General features: G+C 39.9%; 1 protein-coding gene across 2 annotated transcripts in view; it reads right to left on the bottom strand.

Moving 5' to 3' along the window:
* Positions 1-26,161, bottom strand: part of glra1 (glycine receptor, alpha 1) — a 128,090-nt gene that overhangs the window by 94,814 nt on the left and 7,115 nt on the right. For both annotated transcript variants that reach the window (XM_085418118.1, XM_085418107.1), the window contains exon 2: positions 6,459-6,583. In XM_085418118.1, the coding sequence (XP_085274244.1) occupies positions 6,459-6,583 (125 nt within the window). The remainder of the gene's footprint in view (positions 1-6,458; positions 6,584-26,161) is intronic.

The raw sequence follows: 26,161 nt of genomic DNA, 5'->3' as shown, positions 1-26,161 counted from the left end.
AAACAAAATAAAAGGACTGTTTCAAGGAGCAAACACGAGCTATGAAGCAACAACGGGGCCGCTCAAGAGTGCAGAAGATGAAAACCTGCTGAAGCACAGATTTTAAAGCTGGTGACACACTCAGTGTCTTCTCAGGCAAAAAGCCCTGCCTTGCAAACACGGGGGAGTCGGAGGGTGGGGAGTTTGGTTCGCCAGTGGCCTGTTCAAGTCGAGCCTGAAACCAGGAGCTTGGTCCGAGTCATTGGCCTTGCTGCTGCTCGGCTTGAGTGATGAGGAAGGACAAGGTTATGGCGGAGAGGGAGAGGAGAGTCACAGTTGTAGTCGGCACCATTCATCAAGCGTGCACGAAGACACACACTTGGACACAAGAAGAATTACACAAACCCTCCTCTCCCTCATTGGTTCCCTCGCTAACCCCCCATCTCTCCCTCTCATACACACTCCTTTATCTCCACATCGCTGTGTGGCCATTCATTACCGGAGTAGTGCATCAGAAGGACTCGGTGCTGCTGTCTGAGGAAGTAAAAAACCTCCTGCATGACCTCACCTGCTACCTGCTCACCTGACCAAATGTTTCAAGAGACAGATGCTAAAATAAAGGAGGGCTAAACAGATAAATAGGGGACAATTTCTTTAATAATGAACTTGTCTTTCAACCACCGATAAGGAAAATGGATATGCAGGAAGAGATGAGGAAAATAAAAGGAAGAGGGAAGAAAAATGAAGATTAAAATATAAGAGAATAAAATAAAAGATCTGATCACTATGCAGAAATAAATAAGACCAAATGATGTGTGATGAGCAAGGAAACTAATAAGGAAGCAAAAATTAAGAACGCAGCTATAAGCAGCAGACAGAAATAACGAAAAGGCAAAGACAGATGTGAGGTTTGGATGAAACACTGTAAAAACTGAGAAAGCAGGAAAAGAGAAATGAACGTAGGATGAAGTCATGGATTATAAACAGCTCGTCCTGAATGTGTCACGAGTGCTTGCTCTCCTCTCTCCAGCAGACGAACTAAACTAAATCATACACTGGACCCCTGCACCGGATCACTGGGATTTCTTCTCGTGCTGCCATAGTCATAGCCTGGGGCAGATCTCATCACTTCCCCATCCTGTCCCCTCCCGCCCTCCATCTACTGTGGCAAAATTAGCAGGGCTGGTGCTAATTGGATGAGCATGTATGATGTGTAGGAGGGAAAAAGAGGAGCACGGGGAGCTCACAAACAAAAAAACAAGAAAGAAACTATTTATGACATGCAGCAGTGGTGAATGAAGAAGAAACACCCAGTGCATCATGGGAATTCCCCAGCAGCCTACGCCTTTTGCAGCATAACTAAGGGAGGATTGAGGGTCACCTGATCCAGCCCTAACTATGTGCATTAGCAAAAAAGAAGGTTTGAAGCCTAATCTTTAAAGTAGAGATAGTGTCTGTCTCCTGAATCCAAACTGGAAGCTGGTTCCTGGGGCCTGAAAACTGAAGGCTCTCCCTCCCGTTCTACTTTTAAATACTCTAGAGACAACAAGTAAGCCTGAAGTGTGAGAGTGAAGTGCACTGATGGGGTGATAGTGTACTAGGAGGGGATATGATGCTTTCAGGACTTTGCACGTGAGAAGGAATTTAAATGTATTTCTGGAAACAACCAAGATCAGCAAGGTCAACGAAGGGAAGATAAATCTCTCTTTTTTTAATCCCTGTAAATACTAAGAAATTACAGTAGTCCAGCCTGGAAGTAATAAATGCATGAACTAGTTTTTCAGCGTCACTCTGAGACAGGATGTTTCTCATTTTAGAGATATTGCACAAATGGAAGAAACCAGTCCTACATATTTGTTTAATATGTGCACTGAAGGACATATCCTGGGGTTCCTCACAGTGTTACTGGAGACTAAGGTAACGCCATCCAGAGTACAATACACTCAGTTTGTTGTGAATTTAGATTTACATTTGCTATGTTCCCCATCATAAAATAGATATCAGTTTTACTGTAGACAGAATATCTCAAACAGCACGTGGGAGGCGTTCCATCCAGTAAAATAACGGTGGTACACAACAAGAAACAAAAAGATATTTGAAAAGCAGGTCAATATTAAAAAAAGACACCAAAATGGATTCATATAAATAATACAACAGTGAAGCTAAATCTAGTGTGTTTCCACTCCAAGTGCTTCACACTACAAGGCTCATCCATCCATCCTGCACCACACAAATCCTTCTCACTCTCGCTCTGATGGATGCTTCAGGGCCAGTTTGGGGTTCACTGTGTTGACCGCCTGATGTCACCTGGATGGTCCCGGGGTTTGAACCACTGACCTTTCAAATGGTGGCCACCCCACTCTGCTTCCTGAGCCATAGTTGCCCCAGGCACTGACCCGACTTCCTCGGGCAGCTTGTTTCGTAGCTGTGCGGCTCTGCATGTGTTCACTTCTGCTGGTTTTAGTTAAAAAAAACAACAACTTTGTTCTAGTCTAAATTGGAAATTGTGCAAAAGACAAAATGAAACTGTGTGACGCGCCCAGTGTGTTCTCAGGGTAATACACAGTTATCAGGGTGTCTTCACCGTGTTGGAGAATGTGCACAGGTGACGGTGACGTTTCCACTACAGCAGCTGACAAGCATGCTAGTTGAAGGATCCCTTCCTTAAAAAGCTTCTAAAGAAACACGTTCGAGCGATCCGTGTGCTGAATGCCACATCATTACAGACACGTCACTTATTAAAGTGTTCCCACTTAGCATGTTATGGTGATGATTATTTTTATTATAATACCCCCATGCTATTCTAGTTCTTCCTTTTTTTGCTCCCTGCCTGACTCCCCTACTGTGCAAGTACATTTTTTTTGTTGTTGTTTCTTTCCCCCCCGAGTTTACGAGGCCGCCGAGCTGTCAAGCTGTTTATTTCATGGGTGTGATTAATGCAGGGGTGTAGTCGGCTGGTAGGGGACGCACACAAACACACACACTTACACACAAAAGACTGCATGAATGAGCAAGTCGGAGAGATCACGCTGTGTTACTCTGTCGACCTGACAACCATGACAGAATCTGGAAGTTCATGTCGGGCTGTCTGCTAACGATGGCCCCTGACACAATTAGCTGAGCACATTATATAAAAGATGGGCTCCTCCTCCTCGTCCATACGTATCTTCATTACAGATCTGCGTTCGTTACAAATTTACCCCAAAACAGAAAGTATCTGACATCTGAGCTCATTTAAATAAACGTGTCTGTGTTACAGGGGACATTGGGACTCTTATTATTCTGTGCGTGTGCGGCACAGCGCCGGAGAGTAATTTCATCTGCATTAAAAAATTTTATTACATCGCATTAGAAGAAGGAAAAAAAGATTAAAGCTATAAATTCAAATAACTGCCACACATGCCTGTTTAAATCCTGATTTGTAAAGGTCAGTGCAGTGCTAGCTTCAGTAAATCGCGCGGGAGTGTTGCTGAGCAGAGCTGAGGAGAAATCAAATTAAAAAAACAGAAATGATCTCCAAAATCGGCTCGCGACAAACACCTGAGCAAACCCTCGGCAGGTCGGCCATTCTGTAGCCAAGGCAGGTTTAATAATGCGCACTTAGTCACAGCGAAAACCCTCCGCTCCTCTCAACCCTGTCCTGCGTGAACCGAGATATCCTGCTCACCATATAATGGGTTGTACCATTATGGGCTCAGCAAAGAAAAAACAGAAGAAGAGAGAAGCTCCATGGCAGCATTCAGAAACAAAGCTGTGATTCACTTGTGCACATTCTGTGTACCTGTGTGCTCAGTGTACAAAATATTAGCAACACCTTTAAATTTCACCTGTTTTTGATTTAGAGACGACGGGCAGATGCAGAGCAGCAGACAAATAGCATCGCATGCTGACCTGACGCAGGCAGCGTTAGGTAATGTACGTCATCCCTCCAGGTTTGATCACCGCCAGAGATCCCAGAAAACATCTGGGTGAGAAGTGAACGGCAGAAATCTTTTCAGGTTATTGAAAAGACGAAGGCGAACCTTCTTTCTACCCCAGCAGGTAACATGCCACTTACTATATTACACACACACACACAAGCAGAGTGCTTAACAAATATATTAGACCACCAACAAATTAGTGGTTTATGCCACGGCTGACCTGAATGGACCAGGCAGGTTCTGTGTGTCGCAGCGTTTTTGTGTTTCTGTCTAGAATGAATTCGGATAAAGTCTCATGTTAAAAAACACATTTTCAAGGTCAGCTTCATGATTTATTGGTGGGAAACTAACAAAAAGTCCAATAACTTAAAATATTCTCATCTTAACATCTAAAGGTTTAAGACGTCACGTCACATTTGACCTCTGACCTCTCCTTCAAGGTCAACAAACTGATGTGAAGGTCAAAGTTATAATAATGATTTATGGAGATATTTAAAACTATGTTTCTTACTCCCATCTTTTCAATGTCGATCTTGTTTGTGTTGGAAACGTTTGTTTTATTAGGTATTTTTTATGTATATTTTTCATCTAACAGGTCATAACCACAATTCCTATACTAGGACGATGCTTTATCTTATTAATATATTTTTATTATAAACCAAAATACACTTGGTGTTTATTACAAAACATTTAAAATATGAATAAATCATGAAATAAATACTACACATGTACTATATTCATATAAATAAAAAAATATACAAATATTTTAGTAGGGTACATTAAAATGTGTTTCAGTGGGTTTATTAAAGTATGTTTAAAAAGAAGAAAGAAAAAAATGAGAGCCGCCTCAGAGGGGAAGCTCTCTGAGAGCTTCCTGTTTTTTAATGTTTCTCGTTAATCCAGCAGAATGCTCTTTAATTAAAAATATAATCATGTAATATCTTATCCATGAATTTTAAAGTTTACAGTTTTATGAAAAAGCAGTGAAGCACATTATTATTTTGCATCGATGAACAGTAAAAATGAGTTTTAGTTATTTTTATTTTACATTTCTAAAATATTTGACAGATGGTCTCATACATTTGTGAAGCTCTGTATACACACACACACACACACACACACACACACACACACACACACACACACACACACTGATCTGATCACAACCATTTTACATGAAACAGATCAGATCAAATTGAGCCAAGTGTAACGGCCATTTAGATATTTATAATTATTAATTAATGGTTTGGCAAATCTTGATAATAACCTGAAAAGGTTCACTTTTCACTAAAACTTGGACAGCGCCTAAAACGTGCGGTGATTGGGTGATGGGTTCCCGTGTGCTTTTGAGGTTCATGTTAAACCTCCTGCAGACCAAACTGCTGCCAGGTAAGACTCAAACTCCTTACACATCCCACTGATCTGCTTCTGATCAGACTTGGAGGGGAACTGAGCGTACCTCTCACTAACATTTGAACCAATCTTCATCCTTTAAGTGACGACAGTAGGACAAGATTTACTGTCTGGACTGCAAGGTGCCAAGGATAGCAATGCTTTGGCAGCCGTATATAAAAAAAACAAGTAAGGCACATGTTGTAACAGGTGATTAAAGGTTAATACTTAAGGAAGACGTGTTGATAAAAGCTGGAATATCACCGGGGTACCAATATTTTGTACACATGACCCAACAAACCTAACGGAAGACATTAGAAATTTCTCACATCCACTTTATAAAATCTCAGTTCTGGCAGTTTTAAACATGCAGCAAGGCTTAAATGTCAGAAAAGCACGAGGGGAAATCAGTTTGTCTGTCTGTTCAGATGCTTAAAGATGCTGTAAATGTATTTTTAACCCATTGCATTAGTCATAGACTTTGGTGGATACGGAGGGCTGCCCCAGTTCTCTCATGTCCAGTCTGTGTTCCTAATGCAAGAAGTTTAAAGCAGAAACCTCTGACATGTGTCTTTATGGGGGCTTCCATTCAGGGAGGTCACTTAAAACTATATCGTCATCATCATCATCATGAAATCATGGTCAGCAGCACACTCATGGGAGAGAGGCACATTACCTTGACCACCAAAACAAGCACTCAGGATACTGTGTGGATACCAAGGAATGTAGCCAACTAGCTTAGTCCTTACTGGGGATTTTGTCATCTTACCATATGATTGTGGGTAAAAGTGCAAGGCTGGACTTGTGTTAGGGGAAAAAAAGGTGGGGGGAGGGAGTTTGGGGTCTGACACCTAAACTGAGCCGTGGGAAGAATTACCTTTGTTCCACACTGCAAAGGGCAAATACAGAGATCGACAAATTGAGAACAGACAAAAACATTGAAGTGATTAAATATACAGCAACAAAGTTTCAGCAACATCGATGTCTAAACATGTTATTTTCCTTTTTTCAGTTAAGCTAATAAATACAAACCTTATCTTTGGTGACATTCTTGGCTAAACAGGCATTTAGAGAAGGTAATAAAATGCAGACACAGCGCAGGTCTTTTCAGGGTACGTTTGGCTACATTCCTGTTTTATCCGACTGAGTCTTGGTGGCAACGCCTACCTTTAAAATTTGGTCGGATTCTGGCATCGTACCCCGAAACCTTGCCCATGAGCTTGTCCAGAAATTCGGACGGTGGCATCGGGGAGGCAGCTTTCCTCGCTGCAGCTTCTTTGGATGCTGCCAAGCTAGAAGAGAGAAAGGTAGACATGGTCAGCAAGAGAGGAATGGTGGATCCCAACAGATTTATGCAGCCTGGCAGTGTTACAAACAAACAATTACGTTTCATGTAAATGATCCAAAAAAGACCTGATTAACCCCAAAGATTACATAAACCCCGCCATTCAAACCTTTTACTGGCAGACATGTCTGTGAAGGTTCTTAGTCATCCAGGTCATCGTAGTCTAAGGAGCTTGGAAAGTAAGGCATCTGGACTTCTTTAAGTTGCTTGAAGACATTTCATCTGAGAAGCTCCTTCAGTTCCAAGAGCAAATGGTGGAGAGTCCCAGATTTTAAGCCCTATGGGAATGTCCCCCCCAAGAGGGTCATGGATTGATCCTCTACCTCTACATGAGCCAAGGTGTGAAAACGGGTGTAGGTCACAATCAACCAAGTTACGGGTGAATCCATAGTGAAGCCTAGTCCCACCCTATCATGTAATTTACAGAGGTCAAATGCCCCAGGGTGTGAGTGGGCATTAAGGCATCTGGGAAGAGATCTCAAAACTGGATTATAAATGGCAGAGAGTCAGTGTCATAAGCCCTCTGTTCAATGATGGTCATTCACAGTGGAGATAAATGGCTTCTTTCACTCCTCTTTCAAACCATCTGTCTTCTCCGTCCAAAATGCTTAAAATCTGGGATTCTCCACCAGTTGCTCTAACAACTGAAGAAGCTTCTCAGATGAAATGTCTTCAAGAAATTTACAGTAGTCCGGACGCTTTTCTTTCCAAGCTCAATAGACTTTAAGTGAACCTCATTTCCTCATTTCAATGACCACATCACCATAAAAGAATTACAGAGCTAAAATCACAGGTTGGTGCACTTTCACCCAAACATGATGTTTCTCAAACACAGATGAAAAGCAGCCATCACGGGTCATGAACACAGGCTGTCATGTGTTACAAGGAAATCTGACGAAAGAACCAGAGCATGGCTGAAGTGTACGAAAAGCCACAGCGTACGTACTCACATGTAAGTCTGAGCTGTTGATGGCCTGAGAGCACATCTTTTACTCTAGTTTAAACAAATTTGGTAACAAAACACGTTCATTTGTGATTCTAATCTATAAAAACAATGTACCCGTGTGAGAAAAAGCTGACAGGCAGATTCTTTGTTGTTGTTGTTCATTTTAACAAAGAGGTAGTTCACACTAATAAATGATTAAATCAAATATCTTAAAAATCACCTTTGGTCCTCTGGAGGTTATCCCTGCTGGCATAAAGCAGCTCCCGTCCACACCACAGATTCAAATCAAATTAAATTTATCCTCATTTGATTTCATTTCGTTTTATCTATTTTAATTAAAAACTGACTAATTAAAACTTTACAGTCTGTGACTTTAACGCCTGGCTACAAGAAACATGCTTATTCTTTTCATGAAGTTGTTACTCAAATGCTGTGATTCACTTAACCAGCTCCCATTGATTTTGCAGTTCAGTTCTTTACCTTATTAAGCTCATCATGCTCATTAGATGCTCTCTGCATAATGCCAAATCCCCAGCACAGCCTTGAGCCCACAGACATACAACGAGTCCAGAGCAAACAGTCAATAACGCTGAACACACAGACGATGATGGACTGCGCTAAAAACCAAAGCGAACAGCTACGGCACATCAAAGAAAGACAAACAGGCACCAAGCGGCTCTCCTGTTGCCATGAGGATCACTGTGGTGACCCAGCTGAAAATATTGGTCTTGACAGATATAGTAAATGTCAGTGCAGCTTGGGACATAAACGCTCCTGCATTTATTGAAATGAAGATGAGCTGTGTTCGTTACCTACAAATGTGGCAAAAAGTCCAAGTCATTAAACTTCCCACTGCGAGGCCTGAAAATATACTCAGCATTTTACTGCAGGGGAGCATTCCTAACTCAGAGCTTAAAGCTAAACAACAAGGGGCCTATTACGCTTTCTGTTATTTTCTGTCATATTAGTTCTCTCATAATGGTAGTGAGGAAATTTCTAATGATGAGGTCAGCGTCTGTACAAGTTCAGTTCAATTCAATTTTATCTATATAGCATCAAATAAAAAAACAAAAAAACAGTTGCCTCAGGCACTGGTACAAAAAGCTGCAGGCTGCAGTAAAATCTCTTCATATGATTATCAGACACAAAGTTCTGTGAACACACTGCTGTTCAAACCTCTGTTTGCAAGAGGAGGCCAATCAGAGGAAAGCTGGATTTAAAGGGAGGCAGAGGATGAACTGAGAGGCACAGACCATCGTGAGTCAGTCTGCAAAATCTCACTTCAATTTATATGGCATCAAACCAACAGAACAGTTGTCTCAGGGTAATTTATAGTGTAAGGTAATGAGCTTCTCACCTGGAAAAAAAAATCTGTATTTAGAATAGGACTATCTGAAACTCGTACATGTAAAAAAATCACAATTACATCCTAATAGATTCCAAAAATCTATTAGGATGAGGAAAAATCTGTTTCCCACTGTTGAAGCCTTCCCAAACATCCTTACTTTATAAAACAACATATCTCCAAAACTTTGGATATTTCAGATCTGAGCACCAAATGCAAGCTTCTGCAGCTGTTCCAGCTGTCGTGACTCCGAGCTGATTATTAGTTATTGATGTGGCTTTTAGTTCCTGTGCCACAGCCTGTTTGAACCCTGTGGTAATGCACGCCTCTGAATTTGGAATTAAATGCTTGGCTGCTTCAGTTGGATAGAAAGCGAACTGACAGTGACTCTGAACTGACCCGTGGCCCGACAGTGGAGGTGCATTAGTGGCCACTTGTAGTACAGTTTGTATTTCATTGCATCATTTCCTGCTGGGTCCAGAGACAGCACGGACAGCAGTGCGATCCGAGCTATAAATACGCTGCTGAGCTGACCCACTTCATCTGACCGCAGCTCCACGATGAGCTTTGTTATCCAGGAAGACATGAGAAGAACTCTGAAAACCTTTCACCGTGCCAGCTTTGTCCTAATGAGTCGATGAATTAATCAGCAATGAGGACTGAATGAGGACTGGGTAACTATTAGTTTCTGTTCTTCATTCTCATTCATATTTTTTGGATTTTTTTAAGTGTAATTAGTTTAATTAAATTCTACAAATACACTTTCTTCCATGTCAGTGTCCCTAAGAAAGTAGATAAAAGCATGTAAGCATTTTTCTAGCACCTGTCATGACAGTAAAGGGGTTAACTACTGAACGTCATAATCAGAATACTTTATTAATCCCAGAGGAAATTATGTGGTCACCCATATGGAAAAGATATACATAAATCTCATAAAGTTTGTATCTGTCTTGTGTGAAACTTGTATGAAAAGCATATAAGAGTGAAAACAGATATAAGATCCCTTGAAAAATTATATAATGAAACTTGTATGTTTTGGATACTTACTAAAACAATGTATGAAAGTAATGAGAAAGTGGCCACTTTCATGAGTAAATCATGTAAGCCTTATATGATTTACTCATGAAAGTGGCCACTTTCATGAGTAATCACATACAAGTTTTTACTATTTCTTTTCCATATGGGCACTGTTGCTCCATGACAAAAAAAGCAAACAAGTTAAAGTACTACAGTTAAAGTAAATAGCTTGAATATAAAAATATCCCTGATATAATACACAAAAGAAATATAAACTATGAAGTCGAAATTAAGGTGACAACAGTAAAGGATGTGCAGAATGTCATGGTCCTGGGTCTTTTGACCCAGCGTTTTAAGTTTGAGTTTATTTTGTTCATTAGGTTATCTAAGTTCATTTGGTTATTAGACTCCTTGTGTTTTCTTCCCCTGTATTTAAGCTTCCCCTCACCCTTCGTGTTTCATGCTGCATGTCTTATGTTATCAAGTTTGTATTATCATGCCTAAGTGTTTCTAGTTCTTATTATTTCCCCCTCGTGTTTCCAACCATGTTAAATCTCCCCTGCTCTTCATGCGTTTCATGTCTGTGTCTTACGTTGTCAAGTTCTGGTTGTCGTGTCTAAGTCTGCATGTTTCCTGTTTTATTTTGAAAAGGGGTCTTGTGTTCTGTGCTCATGCGGTTAGTTTTACTCTTGCCTGTGCATCATTATGTCTATCCTAGTCAGCTGTTTCCTCATGTGTCTCCACTTCCCCTAATCACCTGCTGTTCTATTTAAGTCCTCTATTTTCAGTGTGTGATTGTCAGGTCGTCTGTTGTCCATGCCATGCCATGCCATGCCATGCTTCCAAGTTTCTTGTCTAGGTTTTTCTTATTGTTTGTTTAGATTCCCCAGTTTAGGTTTGTGTTAATTTTGCTTCAGTTTGCCTTGCCCTTTGTTTGTACCCTTTCTACCAGCCATATTAAACGGCTCACCTTTTGTTAACATTCAAGTTTTGTTCCCTGTTCCTTGGAGTCTGCATTTTGGGTCCTTTTTTCAATTCATACAGTCTGCCCTCGCCAGACTGTGACAGAACGACCTGACAATCACACACTGAAAATAGAGGACTTAAATACACAGCAGGTGATTAGGGGAAGTGGAGACACATGAGGAAACAGCTGACTAGGATAGACATAATGATGCACAGGCAAGAGTAAAACTAACCGCATGAGCACAGAACACAAGACCCCTTTTCAAAATAAAACAGGAAACATGCAGACTTAGACACGACAACCAGAACTTGACAACGTAAGACACAGACATGAAACGCATGAAGAGCAGGGGAGATTTAACATGGTTGGAAACACGAGGGGGAAATAATAAGAACTAGAAACACTTAGGCATGATAATACAAACTTGATAACATAAGACATGCAGCATGAAACACGAAGGGTGAGGGGAAGCTTAAATACAGGGGAAGAAAACACAAGGAGTCTAATAACCAAATGAATAACCTAATGAACAAAATAAACTCAAACTTAAAACGCTGGGTCAAAAGACCCAGGACCATGACACAGAACCGCGGGGCTTTGTGCTTTCAAACTAAAATCTACGCCATAACTGCAAGCCCCTCTGAAACCATACCCCGCAACCTGATGTGCATCTCACTGGAAATGTGACTGCACGTCTGTTCAGCACCGTTGATTCGTCCTGTGCATTTCTACCTTTTCCCTGCAGTTTTTAAGTTTATCAGTAAGAGAATAGCCATCATCATTTCAACAGAAGGAACAATAATCATAGCATCAATGTAAGGACTGAAACATGTCAGAAAGTTCCTGTAGGGAGATTGCTGAAACTATCAGAGTGTACAAAGAAGTGGAAAAACGTGAGGGACAAAGATGTCCGACCCCCGGAAAGAATGCCCAGAACAAAGAGCAAGTGCCCAGGAGGGAAAAGGTCCCCGCATCTAAGGCGCTTCTATCTAGACTAAACAACGATGTCGTAGTTACATCATAGCTCTACAAAGACTCACCGCAGAGCTCTGAGTCACGCCTTAGTTAGGTTTTATTAAATAGTTCCTCTTATAATCTTTACTTGTTAATTTATGTATTCTCTCTCTTTCTATCAGTACATCAACTCATTCTTTGTTTTTATTTTTATAGACTAACTGGATTGTTTTGCTTCTCTTTGGTCCTGTGTGTATCTCTGTCATTTTAATCTTATTATTTTCTTCATTTGGTCTTTTTGCTTAAAATGTTCTTAATTTTCACTCAAAGTGTAGAAAAGTGTCCTTCAGCTTCATTTAATCCATCATATCAGAGCAACGTGTGCACATAAACCTGGTTTTAAGGCCAGGTTCAGCAGCGGTCCATGACTCGCGCTAATGATCATATTATTGCTACAAAAAAAAAAAAAAAGATTCCTGATTTTTAATGAATAAATAAATAAACACTCAGACAGTTTAACTGTTACTATATAAATAGTTAAAAACGGTGAATACGGTTCATGCTGTTGCACGGGGAGCATATTTATACGTCACTGTGGTTCCTGAGCTTGCGTCAGACTACAATCATCTCACTTCTCTCTAAACACAAATAAAATAAATAATAATAATAAAATACATTTTTTACCTACTCAGGGACTGTGGATGAACATTAGCTAGTAGCTAAATCTGGTGCAATGTTTCATCTTTGTTTTTGTACCCGGTCCCTGAAAAATAAATGTTAATGACTTTTAAATTTTATTTTTATTTCAAGTATCCGATCAAGCTGACCGAACTCCTCTTTGAACGTCTGAACCTAAACACAGGTCATAAATAAAATCAGGGCCTAATGGGAATTTTAATGACATGCATGTTTTATGACGGATCGACTCGGACCAAACCTTCTCAGAGTGAGTAGATGTTATGGATTTTGCTTCTGAGGAATAATTCATTTTGGTGCTGGAACATTCCCACTTTACAGCACTCAAACATTCAGCGGTCGTTTTCAGCCACCATGACTTTATCCCAGCTCAGGATATCAATGATTGAATATAGACAAAATTATTTCCTAAGATACTCGAGTCCAGACGACAAAGTGGGGCAGCAGCAACAGGACTTTTTGGGCTGTTTTCTTATCATTTCAGAGTTAGCTGAGTTCAAAGGGTCATTAAATTAGCTGGTCTGTTGTGACTTTCCTGTTTTCAAACTTACAGTTTGAACAGTAAATGTGAGAATGATGATTATTTAACCTCCTGATGAGTGTGTGGGAGGAGTGCGCTGCCACTGCATTAATCTCTCATAAATTAAAATGACAGATGATACAGTCGATCACGCTCACCTTCTAAATGTAAAACTGCAAACCATGACTTCCAATATGGTAAATTGTGCCGCGCAGCTTGATAAATAGTGGCATTAGCAATTCATAAACACGTAATGCGGCTGGCGCTGTCGCTTTATCAGGAAACTGCTGATCAGAATCGCAGTCCGCCTGGAGAAGACGGGAATTATGATGGAGCCGTGATTGGAAAACAAAACAGAAAGGGACAAATCTCTCACTAGTTCTTGTCTCATGTGTACACAAGCATGATGATGAAGTAAATATACACACACACACACACAAACCAGCATGCCCTCTTCAGTGAAAACACTGGAAAACAAATCATGCGGGCGGGGGGGGGGGGGTAGGGTTAGGAGAGCAGTGTGTGTGAGTGTGTGGTTGTGTTGTAAATGTTTGTGTGTTTAGGACAAGGACCAGTAAGGAAAGTTTGGACACTGTCTCCATCTACACTGCTACCAGCCACTAAGGTCATCCCGTCCTGTTGGGTAACCGGCCAAGCTGCTCGCAGAGTCACATGACACACACACACACACAGTCTCCATCAGTCTGTGGTGTTAATTGCTGACAGTAGTTCACGGTGTTGTTGATAATCATAAATCTTCACAGTGATAATGACATTATAATGATCATAACTGAGTATTAATGACAGTGATGGAAATAAGTTGGCCTGATGAATGATAATCACCGTGATGAAGAAACCTAACCACATAAACACGGTAAACCCCCCAACCGAAGACTAATGATGCCTTTGCTAACAGTTATTCAGCGTGTCCACGCGGTCAGCTGAGCCGACGTGATTACAGATTTAGCACTGTCACTGTTCTTTCTCTGGATCAGGTTTACTGCACAAACATGTTTTTGCACACGTTCAACTGCCAGACCACCACATCCCAGCAGGTGGACCTGAGCACTGGACACTAATGTCCACAACCAAACTGCACACAGAGTTAGCCGAGGAAAAAGTTAAACACCTACAACGAAGGATCAAAAGAGACCATCTCTCTTTCTGCTGATGTGAAACTCAAGAGCTGATTGCTAATCGAATGGCTAAAAGGAAGATCAGGGGGAGGCAGAGTTTTCTGCTACTATCTGTTAGAAGCTCCTACCCTCTGTGTGTCAGGTGACTGGGAGCTGTAAGCAGGGCGGAACAGGTGTACTTACAAAGACTGAAGAGCTAGCACCTGCAGAGTGACTGAGCTAAAGAGAATCACAGTGGTCACATGACTGTGATCAGGTGATTTTATGCAAACAGGAAGTTAACAAATAAATTAATGAATGAAAAGAAATATTATAGGAACGTGAATATAAAAATGTATTAATTGAGTGTTTATGAATCAAACACAATTGTAAAAAATAAAAATTGCGATGTGAAACGTTGGCACTGTATGAAAGTCCCCTCACTGATGTTTTCTTTGCCCTAATGATTTTCCACACTGCCATACATGAAGGATGAGGCCGTGTTTCTTTTCTGACGGGCTTTGCTGTTAAATGACGGCGAGGCTGACGACATTATAATGATCGTAAATCACAACACAGATAATTATATTAGAAGAATCATGACTGATGATGATCAGAGTGAAAGGTTTAAGTAAGCGTCACATTATGAGTCTTGTCCAGGCTTCTGATTAACCTGACATGTTGCTGTGTTAGCCTGCTAGCCTGTTAGCTTTAGGTTTATCTGTCTTTCTTGGTATTTTGTTGACTTGTAAGGTGTGAAATCTCTCCCTGTAAGATGTTGAATGTTTATTTAAATATTAAAAAGGATGATCTGGGGAAGGGAAATATCACCGTGACATACAAAATAACTTATTTTTGGCCTTTCCTCACATAACCTGCATCAGTTTATGTAAGCTGTGTGTCCACCCTGGTTTAGCTGGACACACGTCAGTCACACAGAGGCAGCGGTTACAGTTGGAGGGACTGAATGACATCTCCTGCAGGCTGAGTGGGGGGATTTTGACTCGGTCTGCTGCCTCGTGATTCAGACTGCACAGTTTTACACTGGGAGCAAACCTTGATGGAGGCTTACTTTGGGCCAGTTAGGAACAGGATACATGAAGATTTTGTGCCATCTGTGGCCTTTCAAAGTCTGGAATTTTGACCTTTAGTTGAACACCCTGGAATTTGGCCAGCCTGCAATTTTTAAATGCCAGTGCACAGAGTCGACATGTGTCACACCTTACAGTCTGATCAGAAGAAAGTCTCAGATGGCCGAAATGTCACGTTTGAGAAAAAATGCCGACAGAAGCTCCGGTTTATAAAGAAATTCAAAAGAGAAAGGATGTGATGCACAGAAATATATGAGAAACACATCAGATCAGATCAAAGAGACAATAATGATCATTTTTTAAGGGCAATTATAGCGAGCAGAGGGATGGCTGTCTTTCTGAATTGGCACATGATTCACGAGCCACCTGCAGCATACGTCGGACTTTGGAAAAGTGCTGCAGGCCTGTTAGTCATCAATAACCAATAACACGAAGACATTTTCACTCATTTAAAAGTCAGTTTTAAAGGTTATGCCTCATACAGCAGAAATGACACATCTGAAACACTCGGACACGCATGTTGAAGAACTTCACACAGACACCAAGCTTATAAAATAAATATTTGTCCAAACATGCCGCATGACAGAATCTGATGTTTGAGACATGGAAAGCAAAGAAAAGTACAAATCTGCAGAGAATCTGAAAAAGTTCTTAAAAGGTGAAGTGGTCTGTGCTTTCTCTACAGAGTATTCCAATTAAATATGATAATATTTATAATATTTTATATGCAATAGAGCACATTTAAACCATGTGAAATAAGTGTAATCAAAACCGATATAGAAAATAAAAGTATGGTTCATGGTTCAACAGCCTCTTCTCTAACATTTATTGGTTATTCATTGCCTGCATAGTAAACGTTTCCAATAAATAACAGTTTAAAGTTTTATTGCTTTTGTTTCAGCCAAATTAAAGATTTTCAGGGGCAACAAGTACAATTTTTTGGCAAACCTCAGTAATATGAAAAATCATACAGCAGCAGTTTTTTGCACTGAATGGCAAATACGCTGATTATATATATTTTTTAATGAAGGTTATTTTAAATCCAGTGTACAAACTTTTAATCTACAAATATATCTCCTAGCTGACTTTAATGATCTGTCAGTGATATTTGTGTCTAATTGTGGCTGAGCACACAGTGTAGGCAAAACTGAGATTTAAGGCTGTGATTCTTACACTTGTGTAAATGTGATCGTCTCTGTGGAATTGTATGACAGTAGAAGAAAACTCCATGGGAACAACACTGTCCTCAGTCAAACTCTTATCCGACGCATTTTTGTCACCTTTCACTTCATCAACGATAAGATGCCACTGCGCTCAAAGTGATGATGTGGAATCTAATTTCCATACTGACATTTGATGCTGCGCACCACCTCAGTGGACTAATTTAAATTAGTGCTTTATCTTAATCGATACCATTTTAAGTTTTCTTACTTCTACCAATCCATCTGTATTTTTGGCTACTGCTGAGTAACTCTGTGCATGCTTGTGTTATTTAACAGATTTTATTCAGAGACTCACAGGATCGTTAATGCAAAAGCTTGGCCAGTAAAGAGACAGCACGGCTGAGTGTCTTGTCATCATTAATGGCTCGGGTCAGTGTTGACGTTCAGGTTTGTGGATCTGATGCCAGAAAACAGCGTTGCTGTAAACTGTGGTGTATGTAGCACAAAACCTGAGACGGCTCTCGACACATAAGAGTACGCAAAGTAAACTTTTAGGTTTAGGTTAAGGTTTAGAACCTTTTTTATGGTAAAATGTGCCAAACTACAGGTTACATATAGTAGACATATAGTAACTAATTATCCATATATTCCAACATCTTTGCACTCTGAACCATAAATAAGCTGTACATGTTGTTATTTACACCGAGAGCAAAGAACTAGTGGGAGCTCAGTTCATTGTATGTGTACACACACTTGGTCAGTAAATCTGAATCTGTCAGGGGCTGGGTTTGTGACCCAGCACTTTGACTTTGTTGTTGTATTTGTGATTTCTTAGGCATATTGAAAGGATGTTAAGTTCTAGCACTATTATCAGGTCGCCTTAAGTTTTAATTCTAGTTTAGGTTTTTCTGTGTATTCTTAGTTATGAGTGTGCTCCTGTTCTCTGTATTATAGGGTCTATCTTGTCCTCAGTGTTTTACTTTCAGTACCCCTGTGTTTAGGTCTCTCTTGTTGGTTCGTGCTTCTAAACCATGTTTCATGTTGTCAAGCTCATGTCATGTCGACGTTCCGTTATGTCCCGGTAGGAAGTCTTGTTTCTATGTTCATTGTGCTTAGTGTTACTTTTCATCATCGTCATGATATTAATTTGTGTCAGCTCTTTCCCCATGTGTTTCTACTTCCCCTGATCACCTCCTGTGTGTATTTAGTCTGTGTGTTTTCATTCTGTCCTTGTTGGATAGTCTGTGTATTTACCCACCACGTCACATCATGATTAAACCTTTCACGATTCTGCTCAGGTTATGTTCATGTTTCTTGTCCCTGTTGACTATTTATGACTAATTTTTTCCAAGTTATGCTCCACATCCATTATTCAGGCAACACACAGTCAGCTCCCGCCGGCCATGACAGAATCTATATAAAGTACATTTAATATGACTCATCCTCCTCACGTACTCTTAAACAAGTCAACATAACCGACCCCACAAGTTGGTGCGATTTAGCTTATTTAGGCAGTGCCACAGTATATTTCCTTTTTGTTTACACATTGATCACATTTTAAAGTGATGACATTTTTAAGCTCATGAACATTGTAGGGTCTTTACCTTACAGTATAAAGTGACTTGTGATTTGGTGCTGTATAAATATAATGGTCCCTGAACTTAGCACTTGGTACAAGAATGTGATCTCACACTCGCTGGTGAAACTCTGTGAAATCCCCCTTTAATTAAATACCTCTTGTTAAAATGAATACGTATGATTGTATGATTATGATAACTGATATCATGATCTGAGATTACTGTGACTGCTGAGCTCAAATCACACTAATTCTCCACCCTGTTGTACTTATTGTCTTTTTTAAAAGTTGCTTTCCTGTTGAAATAGTCACATGACTGAATGACAAAGCATGTGCGGTCAGCTGATGATCGTCTGTAAGTGTCGACAGTTCAGAGAACTCGTCAGAACGCCTGTGGACAACGACGATAATGGCATCTCCCAAAAACTGTAATGAAGCAGTGCCAATCAATGAGAAGACGACCGTAGTTAAGGGGCTTGGGAAGCACATCTGTAACCGGAAGGTCGCCGGTTCGATTCCTGGGCTCTCTGTCCTGGTCGTTGTGTCCTTGGGCAAGACACTTCACCCTACTGGTGTTGGCCAGTAGGATGAAGCGAGGCTGCCATATCAAGGCGCGATATGGCAGCCTCGCTTCTGTCAGTCTGCCCCAGGGCAGCTGTGGCTACAACTGTAGCTGCCTCCACCAGTGTGTGAATGTGAGAGTGAATGAACAGTTCTGTAAAGTGCCTTGAAAAGCACTATATAAATCCAATCCATTACTATTATTAAGACATCAGGACTCTGAGACCCGTCACACATCCAGTTCTGTTCTCAGTGACAACAAATTAGGTGGATCAAAGATTATCTCTGTGCCGATAATTCCTGCAGCAATGTGACGAATCGGCGCTTAATCCTCTTTACAACAACGGCCGGTGGGAGTGAGATCGGATCAAGCTCTTAGAGAAAAACAAATTTCTGTTGTTGGGCATGGCCCTCGTCGCACAGATGATACAATAAAAGCATAAGACCCGTGTGAAATGCTTCCAAATTAGCGGTGAACGCGCACAGAGCTCGGCTGATGACAACCAGATTAGTCACAGATTACACCAGCGTGCCATTGACACAAAGATCATTTTTCCCGGACGTGTAGCGTGAGGTGACACTGAATTACACTGAAACTGTGAACTCTTCGAGGGGGAGTCTGGTTTTGTTGACCTTAAACTAGAGAATAATCAAGTTCCAGATTGTGTAATTGTTACGGCACAAAGTGTGGGCTGTGGGGGATTTCTGACAGAGTAAAAATAATATCAACAGATTCTGTATAAACATTTAAAAACTGATCGACTGACTGGTTTGCTGTATACAGAGAGTGAATGTGATATTTCTATGTGATTTTTCATTTCTTGTTGTTTACTTGCAGTTGAATCTACGTCTCCTATAACTGTTCAATGCTTTAACATAAGTGTCATTTCTGACCCTGAAGACATATGTATGTGTATTAAATTATAGACTTTGATTTCAATGATCATTCTGCTGTTAATTATTCCATAATCAGACTCTTGTTTTCAGATTTTTCAGTAATATTTCAAGCATTTCTGCACAAATATAGCATATTTTCAAATGTTTGTTAAATTGTAACAAAGTATGAAAAAAACACAATGATTTTGTTGGTGATCACAGAGCAGTTAAAATTCACATTATGTGCTGTATATATGTGAACTTTTACATTTTTTAGTTTTTAAATCATAGAAAAAGTGATAAATGTAACTTGGTTTGTACAGTTTGTGTTTTTAAAGTCATTTTTGCATACAAATATTTGAAAACCAATACCACTGACAATATAACATTTTAGAAAATTAGAAATATTTGTTATAGATAAAGGAAACACACATATGAGACACTCAAAACATGATCCCTGTAGAAAACTTGAGGAGCTGAAATGACAGAGTCTGTGATTTTAGTGGGATGTCAGCTCAGTGCTGTGACGGTTAATGTGCTGATGCTGTGCTCTGAATTTCCCCCTGAGGGATAAAGAGTTTGATTGATTTACATTATCTCGTCTACACATTTTATGCTCATTTTACAGGCAGGATTAGTGTTTCCTGCATGACATGAAATTAAATGGGAAAAGCAGGTCAACAATAAAGTTTCTAACTAATGAACTTTTGGTTTTGTGGAACAATTTTGGAAGTCTGTGGACCGTCCCCTTTTGATTCATCTTTGTTTGCTTCTCCTTACTTAAAGAGATGGACTCTTACGCATACAGCACTTTTCTAATTGAGCCCTAAAAGTGCTTTTAGTACCAGCCTCATTCACTCAGTCACACACACACACACAAACCCATATCTATGCCTAAGTGCCTTCCCGAACATTCACACACACTGTGATGGATGCATCGGGGGCAACTCGAGGCTCAGTATCTTGCCTGAGGACACTCTGACATGCAGACTGGAGGAGCCAGGGATCAAACCAGCCCGCCCCATAGATAAAGACACTAGCTGCCTCCTTAAATGGCCGACTAAGCTCGGTTTTCTGAGACTGCTGAGCCCTCAGCTTTTGAAATATGTGAATAAACAAAGGTTTCATTAAATCCCTGGACGATCCGCAGGCGAGAAAAGAATAATCAGCAGTTATCACACAGCTGGAACCTGATGTTTAAAGGTCCAGACTCATAGCAGCTATGGTTGTAATCCAAGCTCAGCGGGACACTTGCTCCCTGATTTGAGCCTCACAGAGTTGTCCCCCTTTATGTAAACCTGTCCTCTTTGTCCCCATTTTCCCCTTACCCCTGTCTGATCCCAGTGCAGCTGTGCAATATACCTCTCTGTGGTGCACTCTGTGTAAGACAATTAGCACTTCTCCCATGCATGCCATTTTTATTGCAAAACTGAAATTAAAACCTGATGATGGGAGTAAAACGCCTGAGATCAACAACTGGACCCTTCATCTCAGTATTCTTGTGTTCTCAGCAGACACTATGCTCACCATTTGTTTGAGTCTGCTCATCTTATAATTATTATTCAGCTCAAACCCCAAAATTTTAATATTAAAAGTTACGCAAGTTACGTGTGTCACTGAAAAACAGAGTCAAACTGACCCGTTTCCCAAACACACTGAGAGAAAAGGTGCGTTTTGAATATGTCTTTTTCTGTTGCTCCACAAAATACATATTCATCGAGTCCAAACATCTGCCAGGTGTCTGCCCCATTTGCATAAACGCTTGGGCGAACAGATCAGATGAGTCCTTTTAAAAACCCACCTGCTTTAATGTCATTACAGGCTCTCCACACTGAATGTGTAGATATTCTGTTTCTATGAATAACCCAGCAAACGTAATGTTCCACCTACCTGTCTAACTGACTGAACTGCAGGCAGAATCAGGAAAAATGCATTAAGGCTCGAGGAGCCGGCGTCGATGTCTGTGGACACTTGACATCTCACCAGGCACAGCCACTACAGCCTGGCACGAGGATAATACAGCACACACACAATTAGAAGCAAGCTCTGCTGTGGACGCTTGACTATTTTGGCCTTAATTTCTCATGTTGGAGACAGAGACTCCAGCTGTGAGCTACCACGGAGCGCCTTTTCTAATAATATCTACATAATGCTGTCTGCCTGGCTTGTAAAAGTCCTTCTGCTGGACTGCGTGACAGCTTCAGCACCACAGAAGAAGGAAGACATGCACAGGTGCTGCTCGTGTTTTTTATAGCTCCACAACACTGACAGCCCTGCACTGAGACAACGTGCACAGCAACAGGGTGACACTCTAGATACATTCATACGTTTGTTTTAATAGTTTTAGGTATTTGTTGTATAAACTGAGAGCTCTACTCAAATAAATAATGGCTTTGAGTATTTTACAGTATTTATTTATCATTTATTTGAGTATTCAGTATTTACATGTTTACATGTATATTTTCTATGTAATTTTGTTATAAAAGTATAAAAGATATATATATATATATATATATATATATATATATATACATATATATATATATAATTCACAGTTCGGTTCGTTTTCAATACTTTGGTGTCACGGTTCGATATTTTTTTGATACAAAAAAATGTTCATGCCTATTTTAAGTTATTAAAATTATAAATATTTCTTTTAACTCGAAAGTACAGTTTTTAAATTAAATGTTGCTGAAACATCAAAATAATAAAAAAAATAAATGTATCCGATGGAGAAATCACTTATCTGTGGAAAAGAGAGTTTATTACAGAGAAATGGCTCTTTCCAAAATAAAAGCTATTTTGTCAACAGCAATAAAAGTGTTATTTTATATATAACATTTGATTTGATATATTTCAGCTGCATTTAACTCAAAATGATCATTTCACCCCTCAGACTAATATATATATATATATATATATATATATATATATATATATATATATATATATATATATATATATATATATATATATATATATATATATATATATATATATATGTATATGTGTGTGTATATATATATATATATATCACTTTTTTATCCAGGTAAAAGGCTCACCTTTCAAGAGAGTCCTGGCAAAGACACCAGAAATTACAATAAATGATATTCAGCACAGTTATCACAAGCATTTGAAACTTGCAGTAACAGATGAACAACATGCATCCTGCATTTCCCATAACGTAAGCATCACCAGAAAGTGTCCTCTACAAAGTTCTAAAGGAAACAAAAAATCATGTCCAAGGCATTTACTCTGATATTAACAGTACCACAGTAAACAATGGTCTAATACTGCAGACTGTATCTTTACTGTAAGTATTATTATTTCAGCCTCAGAGGTTCTTTCTGTCACGGCTGTTTGATATGTAAACACATACCCGTCTATAGTTGGAACAGGGCCACGAGGACCGAAGAGGCTCACAGTCAGCTGATATAAGTGGCACACAACCCGCGCCTAATCTTCTCCGGCTCTCCGTGATCAAAGTCGGGATTTGCTTTAATTATTTCAGATCAGCGCTGGCCCGTGCTGCTGTGGAGAGCTGCGGCCAATGCTGAGGCAGCAGAGGAGAAGGAAAAACAGCTGAGTTGCCCAGCGTCGGTGTCTCATATGCACACAGCGAGCAGAGAGAAACGCCAGAGCAAAGGAGAGGTGTGGGCTAATGCAAGACTCCAATCATTAGCCCTAAGTGTTCCTCATTATGTTCTTAAAGCCTCTGAAGACCCGAATCCCTAATTGATCTCATCCTGGCGTTTAGTAACACTCGGGAAAGCAAAGGGCTGCTCGCTTCCCTGGCACTAACAGATAGGCTGCCTCGCCCAGCAAACACGTCGTACCCTAGATGTTTAAGCATTCAGCATTTTAATGTTCATATCAAACAACATCAGACTGACGTGTGGTTTTCACACTTGCATGGAGTTCATTTTTTAGTCTAGGACAGGGGTGGGGAACTCCAGGCCTCAGGGGCCAGTGTCCTGCAGGTTTTAGATCTCACCCTGGGTCAGTACACCTGAATCAAACGATTAGTTCATTACCAGGCCTCTGGAGATCTACGAGACATGTTGAGGAGGTCATTTAGCCATTTAAATCAGCTCACACGTCTAAAACCTGCAGGACACGGGCCCTCGAGGCCTGGAGTTGGACACCCTTGGTCTAGGATGAAGGATGTGAAGACAGCACGAGGCTGTTGGTACTGACGTGTTCTGGTTTCAGGCCATGTGCTTGTGAACAGTCAGGTTTGAGGATGCTGTGGCTGCATGCAGCAGTCTGTGTTTGATATTCACAAATGTACGAGAATGTGTTAAAGTTCAGCAAAGGCAAAACAAGGTTGTGCGTTTGATTCCCATCAGGAGCTGCTGTGTTTAAAATGCACGTAGTCATGATACTTTGGACATAACTTGCACATAACTACCACAGAAGGAAGCCTTATCAGTGCTTTTTCTAATATTTTGTTTTTTTTTCTTTACATTATCTCTTACTATCTTACTATCACATTCAAGTCATTTTTATGTTTTAAACATGATGTAGAACTTTAATGCTCCATTCAGCAGGACTGTAAAATGCTCATCTTCCCTTTTTTATTTAAAATTTAAAATAAATATAGGATTTCATTTTCAGATCTGAAGGTTGTGAAAACACATCCTGGTTGTCATATATTCTCCGTCTACTAAACCCATCGCAAAAGGAACGAGCAGCGTTTGCCAAAGTGGTCGTTAAACCGAGTTCTAAGTCAGAAAAAACTCTTCAGAAACGCTCCTCTCTCATCAACAGCTTCTGCCATCGTCCAGCAGCACTTTAATTTCAGAAGTGCACAGCAGCTCCCGACATTTCCAGGAATTCACCTTTGCTTTAACTCAGTTACAGCTCTGAGAGGCCATTGATAATGTACTCTGTTAGTTATGGTGAAAATCTGTCACTGTCTGCTGATCAATAATGTATTATCATATATCAAGTTTTGGAAATGAACCTGCCCAGAAGTTCATTATTGCAGATGAAGGTGAACTCCACCAGAGAAGTCGATTGTTTTTTGTTAGACGACTCAGGGAAATTGATCACAGGAGAAAAATATATATGTTATGATTTGTTATGAAAGGAGATGCAAGTAATAAATATCGGCTACGAACAAAGAAACACCCTGAGGGCAGACGCATAAATGAAACAGTTGCTTTAATTCGGCTGAGCAGTGAGTATGCTAACTGACAAGGGATGATTTCTAGGACTGCTTTTGGCAGTGCTCTAGTGCAAATCTCACCCCGCCTGCTCTGCTCCAGGTCTGACCCCATCCCTGAATTGTGAACCCTAATAACCAAGTTCACAGCAGGAAGGCATAAAAGACATCTTTGTCCCTCTGGGGATCAAAAGAGGATTATTGAATCCTGAATTATGTGCAGCAGTTTGCAGCAGCTAAAGCTGATAATCTCCTTTGTTCACTCCCATCCTTCACTATCAATTGCTGATGTTTAATACACCCAATAGATTTTATGGGAGCATTCCCAACTCGGAAAAGAAAGCCCAACGGTGTGCCATCAAATAGTTTGATCCCTTCATTTTGTGTTACTGTTAGCTTGTAGAACAAAGGTGAAAATAATCAGGATGGAGGAGATTTTATTGTGTGAGTGACAGCAAGGTTCAGTTTTTGATGTCCAATTTTGCAGTTTGCAACATTCAGAGGCAATTTGAGGCTTTTGGGCTTTTGATATGTCAGCAGACTAATTTGCTTCATCTTTGGATCTGCTGTGGAAGTCAAATCAGAACGAACCCCTGGGAGATCCTGGACAACAATTCTGGGTAAAAAGTGGAAACACGCTTTATTTTATGCTCGAAATGACCCCAAGTGTCACACATCTGCTTTCTCTGGTAGTTTATTATTTATCTTTCACAGAATTCTCTCTTAAGTACAAAAGGAAACATGAGGGGGACATTCTGGGTTGCAGTGCAGTCTACAATATTTTGATAAAATCCTGTAATGATACAAAAAATCTGTTTGATAAATATGAAGCTTTGTCTTTACTTCAGAGTGCTCCAACACCATTCAATGACTTCTTTAAACCAAAAAATTAGGAATTAGGAAAGAATTAGGAATAAGCTTTAAAAAATCAAGTCTTCTTAACCAGTCAATGACGTATTTCTTTAAATAATATAAATCAAAATGACATGGTAAGGTTGGATTTTTGTTTTGCATACTCTTTGGCTGATAACGTTGCACTGCACCATCTCATCCATGTTAGTAGTTCAATTAATGTGAATAATCACTGTATTTCATTACCCTGTATTTATACATGTGTAATGACAATATAGTTGAATCCTAATGCTAATCCGAAGCTGCTCTGGATGAAGTATAGACTAAAGGTATTATTTACTATTTTAAATATATCTTTTGCATTTTTGGTTTTACTTAACGACCAACGGTCTAAAGTTGCATGAATTTGCTCTGCATGTAGGAAAATTGGAGTTAGACATTAAATGTTCATTTAAACAGACTGTTAGGACCTCCAATTAATATATTTCACTTACTGGTAAATAGTTTCTGTAATTTTATTTAAAATGTTTTTATTGATTGCCTCTTTAATCCTTTTAATTTTTCAGAGTGTTCCAACACCGTTCACTGATTTATTTAAACCAAATCTGTAATCCTTAGGAATAAGCAAGAAAAAAAAATTAAGTCTTCTTAACCAGTCAATGTTGTGTTCTTTGGAATA

Source organism: Rhamphochromis longiceps, linkage group LG2 (assembly GCF_057381845.1).
Source record: "Rhamphochromis longiceps isolate RC_006_pf linkage group LG2, R_longiceps_female_GT1.1, whole genome shotgun sequence".
NCBI lineage: Eukaryota > Metazoa > Chordata > Actinopteri > Cichliformes > Cichlidae > Rhamphochromis > Rhamphochromis longiceps.
This window is presented reverse-complemented; position numbering and strand designations above follow the sequence as displayed.